General features: G+C 40.0%; 2 protein-coding genes across 5 annotated transcripts in view; one reads left to right on the top strand and one right to left on the bottom strand.

Moving 5' to 3' along the window:
* Positions 1 to 13653, top strand: part of LOC116776595 (acetyl-CoA carboxylase) — a 52901-nt gene extending 39248 nt beyond the window's left edge. For all 3 annotated transcript variants that reach the window (XM_061525511.1, XM_061525512.1, XM_061525513.1), the window contains 26 exons: positions 431 to 570; positions 935 to 1145; positions 1706 to 1798; positions 2451 to 2608; positions 2885 to 3065; positions 3673 to 3788; positions 3957 to 4077; positions 4371 to 4467; positions 4845 to 4951; positions 5077 to 5178; positions 5288 to 5390; positions 5629 to 5729; positions 6155 to 6325; positions 6559 to 6778; positions 7273 to 7411; positions 8106 to 8319; positions 9151 to 9337; positions 9645 to 9772; positions 9881 to 9995; positions 10124 to 10301; positions 10569 to 10684; positions 10976 to 11068; positions 11153 to 11247; positions 11344 to 11409; positions 11905 to 12222; positions 12421 to 13653. In XM_061525511.1, the coding sequence (XP_061381495.1) occupies positions 431 to 570; positions 935 to 1145; positions 1706 to 1798; positions 2451 to 2608; positions 2885 to 3065; positions 3673 to 3788; positions 3957 to 4077; positions 4371 to 4467; positions 4845 to 4951; positions 5077 to 5178; positions 5288 to 5390; positions 5629 to 5729; positions 6155 to 6325; positions 6559 to 6778; positions 7273 to 7411; positions 8106 to 8319; positions 9151 to 9337; positions 9645 to 9772; positions 9881 to 9995; positions 10124 to 10301; positions 10569 to 10684; positions 10976 to 11068; positions 11153 to 11247; positions 11344 to 11409; positions 11905 to 12222; positions 12421 to 12498 (3648 nt within the window). In that variant the 3' untranslated portion in view covers positions 12499 to 13653. The remainder of the gene's footprint in view (positions 1 to 430; positions 571 to 934; positions 1146 to 1705; positions 1799 to 2450; positions 2609 to 2884; positions 3066 to 3672; positions 3789 to 3956; positions 4078 to 4370; positions 4468 to 4844; positions 4952 to 5076; positions 5179 to 5287; positions 5391 to 5628; positions 5730 to 6154; positions 6326 to 6558; positions 6779 to 7272; positions 7412 to 8105; positions 8320 to 9150; positions 9338 to 9644; positions 9773 to 9880; positions 9996 to 10123; positions 10302 to 10568; positions 10685 to 10975; positions 11069 to 11152; positions 11248 to 11343; positions 11410 to 11904; positions 12223 to 12420) is intronic.
* Positions 13654 to 14193: 540 nt separating this feature from the next.
* Positions 14194 to 17040, bottom strand: part of LOC116776594 (probable multidrug resistance-associated protein lethal(2)03659) — a 40730-nt gene continuing 37883 nt past the window's right edge. The window contains exons 28-34 of one of the 2 annotated variants that reach the window (XM_061525515.1): positions 16838 to 17024; positions 16185 to 16357; positions 15997 to 16113; positions 15831 to 15918; positions 15661 to 15767; positions 15362 to 15455; positions 14194 to 15218 (exon numbers count right to left, since the gene is read on the bottom strand). In XM_061525515.1, coding sequence (XP_061381499.1) covers positions 15183 to 15218; positions 15362 to 15455; positions 15661 to 15767; positions 15831 to 15918; positions 15997 to 16113; positions 16185 to 16357; positions 16838 to 17024 — 802 coding nt within the window. In that variant the 3' untranslated portion in view covers positions 14194 to 15182. Of the gene's footprint in view, positions 15219 to 15361; positions 15456 to 15660; positions 15919 to 15996; positions 16114 to 16184; positions 16358 to 16837; positions 17025 to 17040 lie in introns of both variants that reach the window. The other variant, XM_061525514.1, reaches the window with a different exon arrangement.

Below are 17040 nucleotides of genomic sequence, written 5' to 3'. Positions count from 1 at the left end.
CCTATTTGTCCATCGGTGGAGGTAAAAATACTTTTGAATGTTATACTTTAAATGATACCCTGGCTAATGATGATACCCTGGCTAATGATGATAGTTCATCACGACTGATGAAATTTTGCCAGCGACTACACCGGATAACGTTATATTCTATAACCGAAGAGGTCACAAGCCACAAAAAGACATAATCTAATAGTTTTAAAATGTTAAGGTTTTTCATTATCTAAACATATCACAATTTAAAAACTGTTAATTTTTTTTCAATGAAAATTTGTGATAGACATGATGATGAAGTATCCCCTGAGGAGTGGAAATTTCCTACAGTTGTATGGATATTTATATATTATACGGTAAAATTAATATTTGCCACCTACAGAGGTTTTGCTGTTCTTGTATATGAAGCTAATTTTAAAAGTATCTAATTTATAAACAGGTGTGCAACGCTGCGTTGGAGGTTTACGTCCGGCGCGCTTACACCTCGTACGACATAACATGCCTGCAGCATCTGGCTTTGTCCGGGGAATTGGGTGTGGTGCACTTCCAGTTCGTGCTCCCGACGGGACATCCGAACAGGTAAGGTTTTTGGGGGAAGTGGTCTAATACTGTTGAGATGGTAGGTAGTTGCAAAAAAGTAATTTAGAGATAAAGCTATAGAGGAATTTCGGTAAGCATTTTTTCCTCCGAACAATTGTTTGATAGATATGTCGCAATAATTAGTTGGAACTGAAGTACTGATTAAGAAAATCTATTATGGAGTGGATCTATGTAACGGATGAAAATTAGTTCAACAACTAGATAAAAGATTTGGACTAACTTCTGTCTGCCATCAGCGTAACACATTTTCTTTAGCTTATATTATATTTGATTTAACCTAACATCACAAATCTATAAACCCATGAAAAATATACCAAAAAAAAAACCAAACCCACGTCCCCAGGATACCTATCAGCCAGTCCGAAATCGAGCTGGCATCAGCCCAGGATCAAGAAGGAGTTCCAGCGGAATTATCAACAGCTGCTATGAGGAAATGTCACCATCGTACTGGAGCACTGGCTGCCTTCAATTCCTTCGAACAGTTCGCGGAGTACGCTGATGAGTTACTGGATCTGGTACACGACTTCGCCAGTTCCGCCACTGTTAGACGTGAAGTAAGTGTGATGAAAAATGTTCAATATTAATGTATATAACAGACTAAGGCTTAGACAATATATCCAATATAAAAAAAATAAATTTGAAATATTGTCTAAGCCTCCAGTCAGCTTTTGCCAAAGTGAGCGGCTGCGCCCCCTTGTGGGCACTGTGCATTTAAATCGGTAAGGGATCCAGAAAAATATTAAGGTGCTGTCTAGAGGCCTGGGGGTGATTTTTAATTTCATTTAGCTAGGACAACCGTGACAGTTTAAGAATAAGAGTGATAAAAAAAAATATTCTCAAAGTGGATAGCAAAAATAAGTTTTGGAAACCCAGCCTTATACAAACTATCCTGTGTTATATTTAAAGAAAGTAACATTTTATTTTGGTTTATATATTGCAATATTAATTTAAGTCTAACAATAAAAATCGCAAATCATTAGGAATTTTTTTAGGACCATATAATTAGAAAAAATATATATTTTTTTTCGTTTTCAAATTATTTATATCATGTGGATGGCCTGATAATATTTGATTGGTCCTTATATAGCATGTCTGTATGTGTTGATGTTCCCAGGACCTCCAAGCGCTCCAGGAGGGAAGTGAGAACCGCGACAGCACCAGCATCAACGTGGGACTGGATCTCAAACCAAACATTGAAGACGAAGTGGTATGTGACGTAACCCCACTAATACCACACAACGTTTAATAAAACTACCTAATAATGTAGCGGACATCAGAACAACTTATAAGAAGTTACTTGGCCGTTCATTGTTTAGTTCTCATGCACAGACGACAGATGTCTCTGGTGGACAAGATAAATAGTTTATATATATATATGACGCCGATTTTGAATTAGTTTAACAATAAACCTAATAAGTAAATCAATCGATTTTTTGCCTAAAAATAATGTGCGGCCAGTTCCTAATAGGGTAGTTATTGTCACTGGGAGTGAGGACGGCCATTATGCTATGGACAGCCGTCAAACGAAGTGCACAAATCTTAGCTGTTGGCTCGTAATCCATTTTCATGTTATTATTTGAGTGTGATATAATAAAAATTAAAAATCACACTCGAGTAATAACATATTGGATAGTACACGGGTGCTTTTATTTTGAGTTCCGATCGTTACAACGGCCATGATGGCTGTGTATAGCCAACACCGCCGTGAGGCACCATCCTGACGCTCTTAAAGTATAACTCCTAAAGTATAACTCTTAAAGTATAAAATAAGTATAACTCCTCATATATTCTTCAACCGATTTTGATCCCCCAAAACCAAAGACTGCCTCAGTATTAACCAAACAGCTATCCGTAACCAGGAGTTGGAGCCGATCCACATCCTCATGATCGGTATCCGGGACAGCGGGGAGAGTGATGACGTCACCGTGTCCCGGCGCTTCGGTCACTTCTGCAGGGTCCACATGAGAGAGCTGCACCACAAACGTATAAGGAGGATCACATTCATGTTGCTCATCAAGTTAGTATGATATTCCAGCCGACACCGGGAGTTAAAGTTCTGTTTTCAAGCACATCCGGCTTAAAAGTATATAGTTGTATACGTTACTTCGATTGCAATATTAAAACGGCCCTGGAATTCCCACATTAGACAATGAGTACAGTTTCCCTGTGTTATTTTTTGATGGCTTCGAGACGTAAGTTCGTCTTGAAAAGGTCATTAACCTGATGTTAGCAAATTTTTTAGTTATATGTATTTAATATACAACTTTTATTAATTATTCCGTGTAAATTCCAGGCGTCAGTTCCCCAAGTTCTTCACGTACCGCGCGAGGAATGACTTCTCCGAGGACACTATCTACCGACACTTGGAGCCGGCGTCCGCCTTCCAGCTGGAGCTGTACCGGATGAGGAGCTACGAGCTGGAAGCGCTGCCGACCAGCAACCAGAAGATGCATCTGTACCTGGGCAAGGCCAAGGTACACGAATAACATCAGATAACATGCAATATATCACATCCCTTGAAAGAGATTTTTCCCATGGACTAACATTTTTCTCCCTACCTCCCAAAATACAGGTCAAATAAAAGACACCATTCTCATAACAATGTATTATACCTTAAAAGGGATTTTTAGGGAAATTAAAGTTAACAAATGTCTCTGACCTATCTCCCTTTCCATGGAACAACATTTTTCTCCCTACCTCCCAAAATATAGGTGAAATAAAACACAAAATTTCCATAACAATGTCTTAATTACTTGTATTATCTTTGACAATTCTAAGGGTTGCATACCCACAACCTCTTAATACGTCTGTAGATAGAACAGGCTTTGTGTTCAAGTCAGTGGCTCAGCTGTTTTTTTACGTACACGAATTAATTATTTAACTCTTATGTACTTTATTTATATTTAATTGAAATTAAAATCAATCAATCACTTACATTGGTCTAACTTCTAGCTAACCTTGCGACTTTTATTAATCAATGTAGTAATGACGTTATAATTTATTGGCCCTTTTTGGAGATTTAATTTTGGAATTTAGGTTTTTTTTTTCTAAAAATAATATGGTATTACATTTCTGTGTCAGGTGAAGAAAGGCCAGGAGGTGACGGATTACCGCTTCTTCATCAGATCCATCATCAGGCACCAGGATCTCATCACCAAGGAAGCGTCCTTCGAGTACCTACAGAATGAAGGGGAAAGGTTATACATATATATAATCGATTTATTGACTCTATATCACGTTTTATAATGTTTTAATAGGAAAATAATTAAATGGCTATGTTATTTGATCAGATATTATCAGTATAGAGCTCATATCACAATTATAGCAACTTCAACTGTAGTCGAATGATGTATTATATTTTCCAGGTCTCTGCTGGAAGCGATGGATGAACTGGAGGTGGCCTTCTCTCACCAGCTCGCCAAGAGAACGGACTGCAACCACATCTTCCTTAACTTTGGCCCAACCGTCATCATGGATATTGCCAAGGTGATCAAAATTATGTACATTAAGATCGGTTAAAAAAAATATACGCTGAAAAAAAAAATATCACCCTGAACCGACTACCTCAGGAATATCACATTACGGTCGCTCTAACAACTAAGCTATGATGCTAAAGTATTAACTCTAGATATCAGATACTAAATCGTGGCTCTAAGCTGACTGGACTAAATAGAGCTTAACTAATTACATTGTATGGTGGTTAAAACTTAAACCGATGTCACTTGACCTGCAACTAGTCACCATATAGTTTTTATTAACAATAATATATTAATTTCCAGATCGAGGAATCAGTGCTGGGAATGGTTATGAGGTATGGACCTCGTCTGTGGAAGCTAAGAGTACTGCAGGCGGAGATAAGATTCACTTTGAGAACAGGTGGGCAGGGAGATACGGAGTGCCATACTAGTGTATTGATATTATAACGTGGTGTATGTATTTTGCTGATGAGGATAGTATAAGCTTCTATCATGGGCCCTTGTGTGGTCTGATTATGTTAAGGTGATGAGATATGGCTGATGATACGGATGAACAGCTAGAGTATTAAAGTTTTAAATTGTTGTGTCCGTCTGAGAAAGTATGTAATGACAGTGGATGAGAATATAACGATATACAAAAATAACAAAAGTATGGAATGAGTTAAATAAGAATATTGAACAAATTTATGTTTTTTTAATAGTGTTTTTGGTTTATACTAACCTAACCTAACCTAAGGCTTCAATTATATATATATCTGTATATCTGTGTATCTCCAGGCCCCGGCGTGCCCACTAAGAACGTCCGTCTATGTCTGTCCAACGGTTCCGGATACTCCCTAGACGTGTACACATACGAGGAAGTAGTCGACCCGAGGACGGGAGTGGTGAGGACACTTCAATACTGTACTACACTATTAAAATAAATAATTTAAAAAGTCTACTAACTAGTTCGTCAGTAGTATCCGGTAGAGGTGTAGTGAACTAATGTATATCTCTTCATATATTTCAGATAATATTCCAGTCCTTCGGCCCCAAGCAAGGTCCAATGCACGGTCTTCCAATATCGACGCCCTACGTCACCAAGGACTACCTGCAGCAGAAGAGGTTTTTGGTATGTGTGTTTGTTACATGCGAGCTCATATCCTATAATATCAAAGTGATATCTCGTTTCGTAAACGTCTTTGATAGTTTGTATATATATATCTCTCTCGTGTATCCAGGCTACATCCCAGGGCACTACATACGTGTACGACATCCCGGATATGTTCAGGCAGGTGGTAGAGGGGCAGTGGAGGGAGAGCATCGAGGAGGGGGCTGTGGACGGTTAGATTCTTCCTTTGCCTCCTTTGTATTGTTTACGATAAATTTATTTACACTAATGTATTAATTATATAACATTAAATAATAATAACACTACATAACAGTACTGCGTTTCATGAATTTTTATTTTCAGAACTTTATATATATATATATAGTTGTATTAAGATGTCCCCATATTAGTGTGTCTTCGTTCGTGAACTCTCCTGATCGAGGTGGTAACCTTCATATCTGCTATGTCCAGGTCCTATGCCCGACACCGTGATGGTGTCCTTGGAGCTGGTGGTGGAGACAGACGGTGAGAGACGCATCATGGAAGTCACCAGGCTACCTGGACAGAACACCGTGAGTACACAGCAATGGTTCAACATAATATTGTCCTTGCGCCATTGTTATAGTTGTCGTAGTGGGGATAAGTTTGCGCATGTACACTTAGTGCAACAAAAAGTGGTCACTTTTGATGCTCGTCAGCAACAAAAACTCGTAACAGTGACAAGAACAATGTGTCCAATTTAAGTGCTCGCAAGTGTACTCTCAAGCGGATATCCAATCTGTGCCACGTCACGTTCTATGACAGCTAAATATCGCACTCAGTGCGTCTCGTCTCCGCCCAGGTCCTACTTCCTTTTAGTATTTTATGAGCTTGTAGTAATCGTAAGTATCTCTGAGATTTGTTATCTTCTATGTTTGATTTTAATTTCACACCAGGATAATATGTACGTTAATTCTATATGCCTACGTGACACTAAAAATTGTTTTCTACCCACCAGGTCGGGATGGTCGCGTGGCGGATGACGCTCTACACTCCCGAAGTGCCGTCGGGTCGGGATGTGGTGCTGATAGCGAACGATCTGACACATTACATGGGGTCGTTCGGACCCCAAGAGGACTGGGTCTATTATCGTGCATCCGAATACGCCAGGGAACACAAGATACCCCGGGTATGTTATAGGGAGGCAGGGGATTGGGGGGTATTATACACCCGTACATTATCAATAGTAATAAAAATATTAAAATAATACTATCAGAAAATAAAAGAAATAGTATTTTATTTAATATCATCATAACCGGTTTAATTTACCTATTTAATTTAGTACGAAATATATCGTTGTAAATGGCCAGAGTGAGTTCAAAAAACGACTTTATTCCTATAGTCATACAATACATGTTACAGTTGTACGTGAGCGTCAACTCCGGTGCCCGCATCGGCGTTGCTGAAGAAGTGAAATCAGAATTCAAAGTGGCCTGGCTAGATTCAGAGCGGCCCGAGAGGGGCTTTAAGTATCTGTACCTCAGCCCTGAGGCGTATTCCCGTCTGGGGGCATTGAACTCCGTGAAGACCGAATTGATCGATGACGAAGGAGAGTCCAGATACAAGATAACCGATATCATAGGTCAGTGACCCTAGTTTACTGTTTTCTCTGGAAATATTTCGTTTTTTGCTCATACATGGTCTATAAACTTATGGAACAGGTTGGAGTGGGGGTAACGATATAATATACAGGTAGCAACAACAAAACTAACAGTATTCACGTACTGTTCGTTACGAGAGGTAATCGGTATGTTATTAAAATATATATATATCAGGACTGAAGTAGATGAAAAAATTAAATTGTCCAAAATAATAATAGAGTTAAATATTATTTAGAATATTACATTTTAAGAATTATTGCGACTTCAATTTTTCTTTGAATTTTCTTATTCTATGGTCTTAAATAATATTTTGCATCAACATTTACGCTACTGATGATCCGCTGCCTGCGTACTTATGTATTAAGTGTGCAAAGAAACTAGTATTGTAAGCAATCCCTTGCTCTATGACGTCACACAGGCCGGTCCGGAAGCTTGGTGTATGTGGTAATGATTATAATATGATAACAATTTTCAGGCAAGGAGGACGGTCTGGGAGTGGAGTGTCTCCGGGACGCCGGTCTCATAGCGGGGGAAACGGCCCAGGCTTACGAGGACATCGTCACCATCTCTATAGTCACGTGCAGGGCTATCGGAATAGGGTCCTACGTTGTGAGGTATGAGGCGGTCTGTGAGAGAGAGAGAGAGAGAGAGAGAGAGAACGTGTGTTGAAAAAATATAAGTTACCCAACCGTCAGCGACATCTGTCGTCTATTTCAGATCACTTTATACACCGTTATCAAGAGGTCTCGCTTGCTATAACTACACCTAATTTCAGTATGAATGTCTAGCGCCGGTCATTTTCTGGTGCCCGACTTATATAACTGTATAGTTTTATCAAAATCAAACAGCGCTACACCCTCACCAACTCGCGTTTGTAACATGAGTAGGTTGTGTAGGTTATGTGCTAATATATGCCTAACATATTCCTGTATATTCCTGTATATTTCTGTATATTCCTATGTTAGTTACATTATATTTCACTATTAAAAGCCATAGGACCAAATGAAAGTATTTGTTTCCTTAATCTATGAAGTCTCTAGTGAGAAATATCTAATGTCAAATAACTGCCATATAAAATTAATTCAAATCAATTATACGATATAATATGTGAAGTTTCCTTTATAAGACCTCTGCTTTTAATTTTACATGAAAATTATACTATGTAATCAATTTGCCACTAGCTCAGTCAGATAAGTAATCTGAATACGTATTCCATAAGTCACAGGTATAAATATACATATATATATATATATATATATATATATGTATTTATTGTTATTCCCATAGTAACTTGTTAATTATTGTCAGATTGGGTCACCGCGTCATTCAAGTGGATTCCTCGTACATCATCCTGACGGGCTACATGGCGCTGAACAAGGTCCTCGGCCGCTCCGTGTACGCGTCTAACAACCAACTAGGCGGTGTACAGATCATGCATAACAACGGAGTGACACACGCAGTGGCGCCCTCCGACCTGGAGGCCGTGCGGACGGCGCTCAGGTGGCTGGCGTATGTACCTAAGGTGAGCACACACGGGTGGCGGCGCTAGTTTAAAATGTCGGAACAATCATATGTATAAGGGAATAAGTTGTATTGTGTTATAGGGCATGTAATGTAAGTTTTTACCAGTAAGAAAGTAATTTAGTCTTATCGCCCCGAACAGTATTGATCTATGTGTAATTTCCAACCCTAAGGTCAATTACCAATAGATTTTACCTTAAAATGTACATAATGATACTGTTCGAGGGTAAATTGAGATACATACATTCTGACGAAGGAACTTATATTATCATTTCTATGATAAATAAATTTAAAATGTATCATAAACGTCTTGTAACAATGAAGCTATGAAAATTGAAAACAAAAACAATACGAACTTAGTATATGTTGATGAACGGAAAGCGCCATCTGTCGCCTGTGCCGCTGTACTACACCCCGCACAGCCGTTGGGGACGGGTGGCTGAGCTTAACAGAATTAAGGGAAATATCATGGCCGATTATGTAATGACGTCAGCAAATATGTCGGACTTTAAAATATCTGTTCATTAGTTACTGTAACAGACTAGCGGACGTACATACAGACTTATGAGACACTTAGAATATAGAATGAAGAGAAAAGAAGAAAGCCAATAATGTTTGTTCATATAGATGTATTGTTATGATAAAGTTGAGAGTTTCACGAGCGTTAGATAGGGGCCTTAGACCTACACCTGGGTCGCGAGTCCCAGGCACTGTTGAAGCTCCTCTCCCTGCATCATGGACCCGGTACCCGCGCGGTGAATCCGTGGAATGATGAGAGGTTTCAACTCTTAATATAAATATTGCTATTAATTATGTTTTATATAATTTCAAGGACAAATTAAGTATGGTGCCGATAATAAGGAGCGTGGACCCCATAGACCGGCCGGTGGAGTGGGTCCCTCCCCGAGCGGCGCACGACCCTCGCCTCATGCTGACGGGAGACGGCATCCGGGCCGGCTTCCTCGACAACGGCTCCTTCGACGAGATCATGAAGCCCTGGGCACAAACTGTTGTTACAGGTTATATATATATTTAAGATTCAACCAAAATCATAAAAAATATAATCGTCTTATAAACCCAGTACCTTTTAATAACAAATAAACCTCAACTAGAGCAAACTCACTATTATCTTGAACCGGAACGCCTTTAATGAGTTAAATTCAATTTACGAACACACAAGTCGCGGCGACAAACACTTTCCCGCGTAAAAGTGACACAACAAATGTCATCGCTTTAACGTCACTTCGGGTGCGTTCGGGAATTTAAAGGTTCGGTTCAAATTAAACGCGTGTTCCCTATATATATGTGTGTTTGTGTGTGTTGTAGGTCGTGGTCGCCTGGGCGGTATCCCCGTGGGCATCATCGCCGTGGAGACGAGGACTGTGGAGCTGACGCTGCCCGCCGACCCCGCCAACTACGACTCTGAGGCCAAGACTGTGCAACAGGCCGGGCAGGTACATGTGTACAACTAACATACTAGCGGACCGAACACTATGGAAAAGACATATATATATATATATGAAGCAGAAAGTGTATAATCTAATTATTATAATGGTTGCTAGGTGTGGTTCCCCGACTCCGCCTACAAGACCTCTCAAGCGATAAACGACTTCTCCAGAGAGAATCTCCCCATCATCATATTCGCCAATTGGAGAGGTTTCAGCGGAGGTCAGAAAGGTGAGTGCACAATGATGATTCATACAAGTCAGGCTTCACCGTGGACAAGACACGCCCTTATAGTTATCATCTACATATAAATTTAATTATTTTTAGAAATCTCATCAATCTCATCAATTTTATTTCAGACATGTACGAGCAGATCTTGAAGTTCGGCGCCGAGATAGTCCGGGCCTTACGCGGGGCCACCGCTCCCGTGCTGGTGTACATACCGCCCGGGGCCGAGCTCCGCGGCGGGGCCTGGGCCGTCGTGGACCCCAGCGTCAACAACCTCAGGATGGAGATGTACGCCGACAACGAGGCACGGTCAGTTGAGCACGTCTATGTTTGTTACAGCTGTACTCAGAAACTGCTTCCAGTGGTTTGTAAAAAATGTATTAAGGAATGTTTTTTATATATAATATATATATTAGCACTGACATAAAGGGATTTTAATGTGAAGTTATAGAGGCACGTGTTCATAAAACGGTTCTGTAGTTATCACACTGAAAACTAACAGACATGTATACAGCAGTATGTATTATTAGGCTAAATAAATGATAATGTTTATATGTGTGTGTGTGTGTATTGTAGCGGCGGCGTGTTGGAGGCGGAGGGGATCGTTGAGGTGAAGTTCAAACAACGAGACATACTCAAGACCATGAACAGGCTGGACTCCAACCTACTCAGACTCAACTCCAGAGTTAGTGGTGAGTCACACACACACACACACACACAAATTTATATGACACCTGATGTTCACTTTTGATTTGCACAAATTGTTACAAGTGGCGCCATCTGTGCCGTACTAACTAACTAACTATAATATACTATAATCCATAGAATGATTTTTCTGACTTGTATTTGGAAACTATGAATACTGGCTTCAGACATTCTGCAGGACATTACTGGAAGTGACGCTGAACATTAAGGATCTAGACACACTATAGCTCGTACAATGTGTAATATTTCCCTACTTTACATAAATTATATATTTACAGAAATTAAGGAACAAATCAAAGAAATCTCAAAGAACCTGGACAGGCGGGGATCCATAGACGACGTGTTGATAAAGACCGAGACCGGCAAACAAGGTGACGTGTTACAAACATACACACAAATAATAATATATATATATATATTTGAATTAAATTAACAAAAATATGTTACATCCGCAGCGGAAGCGAAAATACACGAATTGGAAGCAGAATTAGGCACCGCTGAGAAATCTATAAAGGCCAGGGAGAAGGAATTGAGTCCGATATACCATGAGGTAAACATATACACACACATATATATATATATGTATATAAATTATAATTAAATCTAGATGTCATAGGCCTTATGTACTATGTATATATTATTCCAGATAGCGGTTCAGTTTGCTGAGCTCCACGACACAGCTGAGAGGATGTTAGAGAAGGGTTGTATATTTGTAAGTGAAAAAAAATATAGTTTTATATAGAAATTTAATTAATATTCTTGTATTTATATTTTCTATGACTGAAATATATAAAGTCGTGGTGGCCTGGAGGTTAAAAACCCGCCTCTCATACGTGAGGGCGCGGGTTCGAAACCTGGCAAGTACCAATGTGATCTTTACCGAGTCATATGTACTGTCTAGGAGTATTTAGACACCACTGACGGACTGTGAAGGAAAACATCGTGAGGAAACCCGGTCCTATAATTATCATAGTTTATCATAAGATTGAATTCGCCAATCCGCCTTGGGAAGCGTGGTGATTAATGCTCTAATCTTCTCCATGTCAGAAGTGGCCTTTGCTCAGCAGTGGACACCGATAGGCTAATGATGATGTTGATGATGAAATACTATATCATGAGATCATATACTAAAGCTAATTTTTCCATATTGTAACGGCGTTTTTTTTTAACTCTATCCTTGAATAAAGACATTAATGTCTATCACCAGGATATAATACCCTGGCGCGAGTCCCGTCAGTTGTTGCACTGGAGGCTTCGAAGGTTGTTGCTGCAGAACGAACAGGAGAGGAGAGTGCAGGCAGCGACCCGACCAGCCAGGATGGACCAGAGGGCTGCAGCGGCCACACTGAGGAGGTGGTTCACAGAAGACCGGGGAGAGACACAGTCACACCAGTGGGAGAATGACAACCAAGCGGTCTGTAGCTGGCTGGAGAACCAGGTGAAGGACAACGAGTCCGTGCTGGAGAGGAACCTCAGAGCTATCACAGAGGATGCAGCGCTACAGGCCTGTAACGAGCTAGTCAGGGTGAGTTGACTAGTGTAGTAATTATTGATTGGTTTGATAGAGGTCGGGTACGGTGATAAAATTTTTTATAAGGCAAAACTTTTATACTAATATATATGTATTTAATAAAATAAAAAAAATCCTTTAATTTTGTATGAAAAAAAATTTTCATTATATATTTTCAAATTGAATAAGCCTATATCCATTGCATTTTTCCAGAAACTAAGTCCATCACAGCGGGCAGAGTTCATCAGAAAGATCACAGCATTGGACATGGAGACGGAGTACAACAACTAGATGAAGGAAACAATTGGAAATATTTACAGCATAGAGTAATATGCTCTGGGAGAGTTTGTGAAGTACCTTGATATGCTCTCATACTATGTTAAGAAGATATTATATATACATATATATATAGATATATATATAATATGTATGTATATATATATATATATATATAATATGTATGTATGTATGTAACGAACAAACAGTTTAGTTAATTTGCATGCAATATTAGTTGTTTTATATATATATAATTTTAGTTATTCCTTAATCGATCGAACAAATCGTAGACATATATTAATAACTATAGTTCACACTTGTTGCTGTATAAAATATATAATATATACCGAAATTGTTATATCTCGTGCCTTCAAGACCGTATTCGACCGTAATAAGGTTTAAAATCGCAAGTGAATCATGTGAGATGACTATATTTATGGAAAAGTTACATCATTTTCAGTCCGTCCGTTTTTAAAGCTCAGCGGTCGCGTCTCAGTCTCCAGTAGAAGTGTGATTGTGATATTTTTTTCCTCTAACGTTACTTTCTTAAACACTGGGTCCAATCTTCAAGCCTCCAACGATTTTATTAATTATAATAATACTATTATTTTATTTTTTTTTATTTAATTAAAACTATTTAAAATAAATTAAACATGGGTTTTATGTATGTATGCTTTATAAAGCGGGTGTCTGTTTATATTTAAAGCATACGTGTGCTGTTCCCGGGGTTTGCTTACTGTAGATGTTAAGCGTCGGCGCGTGCGGAGTCCGCGCGGCGGGCGGGGCTGTTCGGTTCCTTGTTTCATAATGTTACAGCTTTGTTACATATCAAATAGGAAAATCTTTATACGCTGTGCCAATAGAATTGATACATTTCCTGAACATTCCTTGTGTATTTATTGTGGTTGTATTTTTTATTACTGGTATGGCTACTGGTAGCTTGTCTGGCTACCGGTAACTCATTCGGCTATCGGTAAGCCGTTTGGCTATCGGTAACTCATTCGGCTATCAGTAAGTTATTGGCTATATGTAAGTCATTCGGCTATCGGTAAGTCATTCGGCTACTGATAACTAGAATCGAGATATCGGGCAAGCTATACTAGAAAGCATTTTTGTTAGGATCGGGCTCGCGTTGTCTGTATAAATGTAATTAAATATTTAATAATTTTATTGATGTTTTATTTCGCTCCCCACTATACTTTTTCCCTCACACACACAAAAAAAAAAAATTGACTCTTAAGAGACACGGAACCACAAATGTTACTTTTCAATGGTTTAGAACTGAGTTTTTTGTCTTTTTGAGAAAGGTGGGAAACGAGCAGACGGTCTACTTGATGGGAGTTAGTCAACGTTGCCCATGGACATCAGCAACATGAGGGATGTTGCGGATGTATTGACGAGCTTGTATGTGGAAGAAAAGACACTATGCAAATACAGTTTTAGTTTCGTTGTAAGAAAGTTTTGAAACTTGGAACCTGTGATAGTCTCATTTACTGGAAGAACTCAAGATAACTGGCAATCTATCGGACAGTCAAATTTATTTGCACCATCCATACACGGCATAGTAATTCCACTGCCCTCTAAACCCGGTAGACTGCAAACCTAACTTTAATACGTTACAGTTTTCTACCGACTGCACACCGAGCTGCCGGGCAGTTGAACCGTCATAGTGACTGATGATGATGAAGAAAGTTGGGAAATAAACACTAGTTATATGTAATGTATTTATTGATAAAAGAAGCAACATATCACATTGATATTAACATAGTAATACTAAGTACAGCCATCTGTAACCGGGAGCGTAGATCGTGGCATAACGAGTCTATATAAAACAAAGTCCCTCGCCGCGTCTGTCTGTCTGTTTGTTCACGATAAACGGAAAAACTACAGCACCGATCATCAAACAGTTATCACCGCTCGATAGCGTGATCCTCGAGGAAGGTTTTTGTGTATAATTTGTTAAGTTTTTGTATTGACTTGTGTGTATAACAGATGTAAAGTATATTATATTGTAAATATTGATTTCAATAATGGCACTTCGTGAAGATTTTAGGACGGATGTTTTTTTTTATACATAGAAAATATGAATTAGACATATATAATAATTATATAATTGACGGACTGGTTATTGAAAATGTAATAATATAAATATATTTCTGATACTATCGTAGTAACATAATATTTTGGCCTCGCAGCGGTTTTTTATTTGAATGGCAACACTCAAACCGAAACCCTCGTCACTTGTTGATTCGTTAGTAATATTTTGTAAAAATAATTTTAAAACTTTGGTCTGTTATGAATGTCTCTATCAAAGTAACAAGCCCTCGGTTATTTCCTGTGGAGTGCCAGAACATTACCTAATATTTTATATTATATAAAAATACTATTCGGAAGTCTTAACTTATTTTTGTCTTATAAAAATTAAGTTTTCTAAGTACAAGGTAATTGAAACGAAACCTGTAGAATAATTTAACTAGGAAACATCGACCCGCAATAAAAACTAACGAGGTTACGCGCTACATACGGACAAACATACTAACAATTTAAATTTGACCGTTTTAAATTCGCTGTTTAATTCATTTAACTCATAACAACTAACAACATAATTTCGCTAAAAGTTAAATGCTTCAGAATGAAGTAACATTATAATTAACTAGTACAGTTCAGTTTAACTGCTCGCTGTAACGGCTGAGGTGATGTCAGCGCGTCTTCTTCTCCAACATACGCTCGTAACTCTGTAAACCAAACCAAAAACATTTTAAGTCCAATTCAACAATCCATCAAAATGAATGAGTGCGCGTTGTTTGTATGGAGTATGTATGTACGTGTACCTGTATGTGTGTGTATATATATGTGTGTGTGTTCGTATATCTGTTACCTCCTTGGCGAGTGTCATGAGCTGGTCGGCCGTGGCTCGCCCCGTCTGCTCCACCAGGGACCGGAACAACCCCAAGTATTCGGGAGCTTCCGACCTGACCATACATTGATTACTACTCAACATGTATTTAGTATAAACTAAGTTAAATGTCACAATAGTATGGAGTAATGTCAGACACGATAGTTGATTGCGGAAGTGACTGAGACTAACCGGCTCGGACGGGGAGGGAGACTCACGTTAAGTAGCAATGATTGGTTGACTTAAGAACTAAGGATATGTTCGAGTGATTATAACACAACCTGTTGGAGTATGTTCTGTGTCGGTCGCGTGACGTCACCAGCGCCTCCTCGTCCTCGTCCAGTCTCTCGGGAGCCGCCAGGAAGTCCTCGGGGAGCGCCAGGGGAGCCTGGAATAGATGTGAGGTTAACTGACTGCGCGGAGGAGGGGTTCCTGTTGCCGAGTCACTGACCTGAGTCTTGCCAGGCGCGGGCCGGCGCGAGGGGTCCTGATGGTGAGTGAGGAGCTCGTAGGGGTGACCGGACTCCACTATGCGACCCCTAAAACAATTATTATTACGTTTAATAACTGTGCGTCAGTACTTCCCCTCTCCCTCTCTCTCTCTCTCTCTCTCTCACTTGTCCATGACGATGACTCGGTCGTAGTCCATGACCGTGTTGAGTCTGTGCGCGATCGTGAGCACGGTGGAGTCGGCGAACTTTGTCCGTATAGTTCTCTGGATGTGTTTGTCCGTCCTGGGGAACACATTACGACATGGAGACTAGCTTTCAGTGAAAACACCGTGGACATTGTTTGTATAGCTCACTCCGTGTCAACGTTAGCGGTGGCCTCGTCTAGTATCAGCACGGCGCGCCTCGCCAGCGCCGCTCGAGCCAAACACACCAGCTGTCTTTGCCCGCTGGACAGGTTGCCGCCGCCGTCCCCGACCTTGGACGCGAGGCCCCCGGGCATGCTGGACACGGTTTCCTGGAGCTCCACCTGGATAACGACCAGTTACATTAGCAACACACCAGGATTTCATATGAAGACTTCATACATGACACTCCCCTCTCAAACTGGTCAGGACACGATGGTGCAATAGTTAAAACGACCAGAACAATAGAGCAAGTCGCAAATTCGAACCCGCTCGTGGAGAAGGAGAATTTTACAATCTGTACCGTGTCGTTGAATTTTAGTCCAATCTTTTATATTCATAATTTGTAACATCCCGAGTTTAAACGGAACTAAATTTTCGGACACAGCGCTTTTTTTTATTATTTCATATCAACATTATCCCGAAGTTTTTGTTCCTTTACAGCGACTGTGATCACGGGCGGACGAGATTTTGTAGACATACAATAAAGAAACGGGTAGTATCCAAAAAAAATTAGTTTCATTCAAATACGTGAACGCGAAAATCTCAGTAACATGACGAGTTACTCAATCGTTTCAGGAGCCTGCCCTCGTTTCTCCGCTCACCTCATTAAGCGCTGTATATATTTCTGCGTCTGTGTATTTTCTCTCAGGGTCCAAGTTGTCTCTGAGGGAAGCCGCGAACAGCGCGGGTCGCTGCGGCAGAGCACAGAGACGAGCTCGCCACGCCCGGAGACCAGCCTCGTCCGACGTGATGTTGTCCACCGTCACACGCCCGGTGATCTTGCTCAGTCTGGTGGGTACAAAAG

The sequence above is a fragment of the Danaus plexippus genome, chromosome 30 (genome assembly GCF_018135715.1).
Source record: "Danaus plexippus chromosome 30, MEX_DaPlex, whole genome shotgun sequence".
Taxonomy (NCBI): domain Eukaryota; kingdom Metazoa; phylum Arthropoda; class Insecta; order Lepidoptera; family Nymphalidae; genus Danaus; species Danaus plexippus.
Note: the sequence above shows the minus strand (reverse complement) of the source record. Positions and strands in the feature narration are given on the sequence as shown.